The sequence below is a fragment of the Liolophura sinensis genome, chromosome 1 (genome assembly GCF_032854445.1).
Source record: "Liolophura sinensis isolate JHLJ2023 chromosome 1, CUHK_Ljap_v2, whole genome shotgun sequence".
Classification (NCBI taxonomy): Eukaryota; Metazoa; Mollusca; class Polyplacophora; order Chitonida; family Chitonidae; genus Liolophura; species Liolophura sinensis.
Window position 1 is genome coordinate 44,640,470 of NC_088295.1, and position 5,960 is coordinate 44,646,429.

At 41.1% G+C, this 5,960-nt stretch overlaps 1 protein-coding gene across 1 annotated transcript; it reads left to right on the forward strand.

Annotated features, from left to right (window-relative positions):
• The first annotated feature begins 998 nt into the window (after positions 1 to 998).
• LOC135461327 (sodium-dependent glucose transporter 1C-like) lies at positions 999 to 2,704 on the forward strand. The gene is made up of 2 exons (XM_064738367.1): positions 999 to 1,050; positions 1,617 to 2,704. Exons 1-2 carry the CDS (start codon positions 999 to 1,001, stop codon positions 2,702 to 2,704), a joined length of 1,140 nt encoding a protein of 379 aa, XP_064594437.1.
• The last annotated feature ends 3,256 nt before the right edge of the window (positions 2,705 to 5,960 follow it).

Sequence of the window (5,960 nt, forward strand, 5' to 3'; positions counted from 1 at the left end):
ATGAAGCCAAATAGCAGCTTGACGGACTGTAATTAGCTCCAGGATTACAAAGATGTCTAAGACTTAAGTTAGACTTCATTTGCAGTATTATTCCTCGGCTTATATTTGAATTGAAATGCTAAGCTCCAATTGTGTCAAAAAATTCCAAACCAACTCTAAATGTAACAACAAAAATTTCCTAACGTAAGTCAGAATTTTAGCGCAACAGATATGTTGTGAAGTTAAAACAAAATCAGGTTTAAGTCTCTTGTATTTATTTATTTATTTGGTTGGTGTTTTACGCTGTACTCAAGAATATTTCACTGATACGACGGTGGCCAGCATTATGGTGGGAGGAAACAGGGCTGGGGAAACCCACGATTATCTGCAGGTTGGTTGATGAAAGGCTTCTCACCTACGGTCATGCAGCGAAGGAGCCAGCATGAGCTGGGCTTGAACTCACAGCGACTGCATTAGTGTAATGCTCATGAGTCATTGCGCCGCTCTACTGTGCATAGTCCCTGGGTCAAGGAGACCCCCGATCCTGTACTGGACTGGAAAATCAGCTGTACATGGTTGATCTGAAGCTATTAACAACATTTGAATAAATCACATGACCATTTACTATTTCACCTAGGTTTATTTCACGGAAGGAATTTAAGTGACAATTAACGGGCACTGAAATACTGAATGATTGAAACCATCATCGAAAACTGTTGACTCCGAACTAATTTCTTTTTTTGTAACTTCTTTTCTGGTTTAGTTGAACCTTATTTTGGAAATTGCTCTTACGATTATTGATCTGGAAATTGTGGAAGTCTTTGTTTTTGACGATTAGTATACGCATGTCTGTTACTATGCTTTTTATGGATTGATGCTGTATTCCTGCTTCCCTTGTCTTAACAGGTGGTTTTTTGGTTGACCGTTTCAAGAGGAAGGGAGATTTGTTCATCGCCATATCTCTTTGTTGCGCTGCAGCCTTCACGGTAGCAGTACCGTGGATGAGTTCGTTTGCCACCATGTGGTTTATGATGTTTTGCCAGGGAACCTTCGAGGGGATCATCAACATAGGTGAGAGCTGGGGATTATTTGAATATGACCTGTCCATAAAATCTTGACTTGGACTGACAATTGTACAGCGTGACCAGTTAACCAAAGAAATTGCCTGAGCAAACGCGGGCATGAGCAATAATTAGACTATACGGCGTTGACCCGTATAACATTAGGTAGAAAAGATTCTCCATTAATTCTATTTATCGGTAAGCCAGCTATCACACTCTCGTGGCTACTCTTGTTTTAATTTCTATGCTGTACGTCTTTAATTACATACAAAATACACCATGCTACGTCAAGCTACGTCAAGAAACTCTGTGATCGACGTTTTATATATTTTAAGTCTGAAGAGTAGCTTGCTTCAAAGACCTTTTATAAATGTCATTTGACAGAACTGGCTAGTGGTATATCTGATCCAAAGTACACGGACCCCGGTCATGTTGTATCCAGCCACTATTGTTTAACAGGTAAACGCCATTTAAAGAAACTCAAAGACTGCATAATTGAGACCAAATCGCTTTAGATCCCAAAATGTTTTGATGAATATATTGGCTATCCCGTCTGATTTCTCTATTCCATTTCAGCTGGCCAAGAAATCATCTTACTGCTTTGGGGAGAGAAGTCCGCCGGTCCTATGCATCTTCTCCATTTCGGGTTTGGAATGGGATCTTTTATCAACCCTCTTATTGCCCAGCCGTTTTTGGCTACGGAGATCCCGACAAACGTCACAGATTTGGGCCACACTTCGTCATTCAACACAAGTAATGTGACAACAGTGGAAACTTTAGTCGGATCACGTATAGAATATGCGTATCTCATTGCAGCTCTGGTTTCTGCGTCATTCTCGTCCACGTTTTTCTGGTTCCAGTACAAGGGTGTTCCCCACGGAGGGTACGTCGAGGATCACTCTGGACCAAAACAGTGCACCAAACCGGTTAAAACTGGATGTAAGCAGTATGTTAGCCTGATTGATCCGGCTACTTGTGCTGACGGCAAGCGATTGGCGGGCTTTTCCATCTTTGCGTTGCTCTTTATCTATTTTTTCCAGGCCGTCGGCGGAGAAAGGATTTACAGCAAGTTTATCCGAAACTTCGCCCTGGACCAGTTGCACTTTAGCAGCAGCGAGGCTACCTACCTCAACTCCAGCTTCTGGATCAGCTTCAGTATCGGACGGTTTCTTGGCTTCGTCGTTGCCATATGGGTACCTATCCGCATTCTGATCATGGTCGAATGTTTTTCTGGTTTGGGTTTCGCTATTTTGTTGAATGTTCTTGGACACAACAGCAAACTGGCTGTATGGGTCCTCACGCAGCCGATGGCGCTGTTCATCGCGCCACTTTTCCCCAGCGGGGTGGCCTGGAGCGATCATTACCTGAAAATGTCAGGCATAGGTATCACCATCCTCATCGCTGGGGGCTCCATAGGAGGTGCCGCCTACATCTGGATTCTTGGCTTCGTCTATCCCAACTACGGCCCCCAGACCTTTCTCTACATAGTTGCAGTATACTCAGCGGCTGCTTGTGTCAGCGTCTCCCTGATGTCCTTTGCCGGATGTCTTCACGGAGACAGGTTTCAGAAACAACGCATGGAGATGGAAATGGAACCCGACAAAGACGACAATAAAACTGTTACCTACATAACCTCTGAGTCGCTAGAAGATCTAAAGCCATAGGGTCTAAGTCAAATTCGGTTCAATATATAGTTTTTCAACAAAAAAGGGGTGGCGGTAGGTGTTTACATCGTTTGGTGGGGGAGAAATTCCCTATGCCTCACAGATTGATTGTTAAGACACCCAGCAAGGCACTGGGGTAAATTTTATAAAGGGTAACTTTTGGACTCAACGGTATACAAGGGCAGTTGTATCGTGCGAAACATAAGAAGTCGAAAATTATCTTATTTAAAGCGTAAAAATTCTCACTCTAAATATGAGGAAAGTTGAAACATATTGTAGAACCGATCCATGATTTTAAGCTTATCGTAGACAGGCCTTTACTGGATTTCTGTGCCGGAGCGCTCAAAAGTACTCCTCGAGGCCACTTGTCCATCACCATCGATGAACTGACGCGATTGAATCTCAGTCATGCTTATGGCTTTAATGTCATTTTACATCCAAAGTTCAGTAATATGAGCAGTGGTTTCCCCATGCTTGGTATCCCGTTTACCCTAGGCTCCGTATCGCGTTTTCCCCATGCTTGGTATCCCGTTTTCCCTAGGCTCGGTAAACAGGTTTGCTCAGTGTTGGTATTCAGGTCTCCTCAGACTTGGTATTCCGGTTTCCCCAGACTTGGTATTCCGGTTTCCCCAGAAATAGTATACCGGTTTCTTCAGTTTCGCTATCCAGGTTTCAACACACTCAATATTCCGGTTTCCTCAGATTCGGTATCCAGGTTTCAACACACTCGATATTCCGGTTTCCTCGGACTTGGGTAACTTTTGGACTCAATTCTAAATTCCTCAGATAAGGTATTCCGGTTCTCCTAGACATGGTATAACGGTTTCCTCAGATTCGGTATCCAGGTTTCAACACACTCGATATTCCGGCTTCCTCGGACATGGTATTCCTGCTTCCTCAGATTAAGTAATCCGGTTTCCCATGCAAAAGATTAACTCAGTCAGTTTTGCCTGAGCTGTAGATGAGTAATCTCTTGTGCAGGTATATTCACATTCAAGTATATATAATATGGACCAATGTATAGTCAACGGCAGTTTTATGCAGTGTATTCATATTTTGTTCGGGAGAGTATTATATTTTATATTTAGACAGAACGTTTCAATAAGTTGTCACGCATGTGGTTTAATTTTAACGATATGTTTCCCTAATAATCGTGTGTTCGCGAAACATATACAGTATATTTTATTTGTTAGAATAGATTATATATTTGTTGATGGGGAATTAAAGAATTGCCTCCTGTGCATATAAGAGAACTACTCTGCTTCAAACGACGAATTATAATCCGTTATAAGCAACTATTATTCCGTTAAGGCGGCAAAATGCAGTCTATCCATTCATCCAGAATGGAATTAATGTAATGGAAATTAAAGTTTTTCTTTTGTCCTTCTGTTTTCTTTTTTCATTCATTGCAATCAGAGTAAGCTAATGAAGCATCAATTTGAAGTGCAACTAAGCCTATATAGTTTGTATGTTCTATAACTTGTATGTTCTATGGCTTGTATGTTCTATGGCTTGTATGTTCTATGGCTTATATTTTCTATAGCTTGTATTTTCTATAGTATCTTTTTTAAATAGTATCTTGTGACAATTATTTGCCTCTAGCAATACACTTTTGTGGGCGAAATTTTCGGTCGTTTAGGATATACATGTGTTGGACATAAGGTGGTTTCTTGGCCAGGGAAGGGAAAGGGGAGATAGCTTTCGTTGATTTGATTACGGCCTTACGCTAGTAAAGGTTTGTCAGCTTCCCTTGACATATTTTAGTGATATTGACCTATACAGATATTTTTTTGGCGCGGCGTAAAGCACGGAACAAAACAAGCAGTCGGAAAGTATTGCATGCTTTCGTCTCTGTCTTGAGAGTCCACAACAGATAAGAAAATGGACGAAACAACTTTCGAAGCTGATCTTGTTGAGCCTTGTATCAATTTTCATATCGGTATTAACATTTATGGGGGGAAAATCCGAAAAGTTCCAAAAGTGTTTTCGTTGGCTCAGCCATGTAAGGCGTCACAATCAAATGTCTCAGCTGATGCTACTGAGGGTTCCAAAGCGCCCGAATCATACACTAAATTTTAATAATATTCTATTGTGTTTACATGGCAGCATGGTGGTGGGATTCTTCTGAGCATCAAGAGGTTGGTTAAAAGAAATCTATTTTGAAACACTTCTAACTGTGGACCAGTCTCTTTCAAACATTACATGTTAAATTAACAATTTTCACCAAGGAGTAAATTAATTGGGCTAAAATTAACTCAGTCTCATACAAAATTGCAGTCATGACGGCAACATATAACTTTTAGAGGATGAATGACGGATCACAACCAAGTCAAAATAGAAATATATTTAAATTTCTCAAAGATTTTGTGTTCCCTTGGTTTCGGGAATAAAAACACCTATTGTTCACCGTTGCATGACACCGTTCCCATGCACAATCGTCTCCCATTTACTTACTGATTGCCGCCACAAGTTTTTTCAACAAGAGGATAGGCCTATGAAGACAACAATAAGGCAAAGCACGTATAATGTAAACACACACGGCCTGGCCGTATACAACAAAAGGTCTTGAGAGACAGAAATAATTTGAATCCAAGAATATCAATGTTCATTCAGTTAATTTCAAAGCTGGTATAAAAATCGCAGACAAAATTCTAATTCACTGAACAGTGCCGCTCAAGGAATGTTGATCAGAAAATCAATTTCACTGGATGATGATCCATTTGCTTTAAATCTCAGACAATCACCAAGTTGGAATTGCTTCCAAGGTGTAATACATCGCAATGAAGAGACGTATCCGTCTGGTGACCAATGTTGCGTATACAGAACTGACCGCTGTCTGTCCAGACAAGACTGCCCAGACGCCAGATAAGCAATTTCAAGCTTTAGAGCACCGATGTTTAATTCATTCCAACTCTTGGCCAGTTTTGGTCAGCCGAATGATATACGCTACCCTAAATCACATGCTGAATGGTGGATTTTGATAAACGTTGGTTCACTAGACAGGAAGTAATGCAGAGAACGAGTTCCTGCGTTGTTTAAAGGTACGCCTAAGTTTGTCTGAGCTGCCTTATACTGTGTTTGACAAGGAAAAACAATTCGGTGAGTTCAGTTTTAGCTTAATGCTATACTATATCAGGGATTTATTCAGGGCATTCTTGAACCCAACAAAAAGGTTTGTTTCAGACTTTTGTGTGTATTCGCAGACTCTTTGTGAAAGTGGTTCCTGATATGGTAACGCAGAGGGAATCGGCCCCAC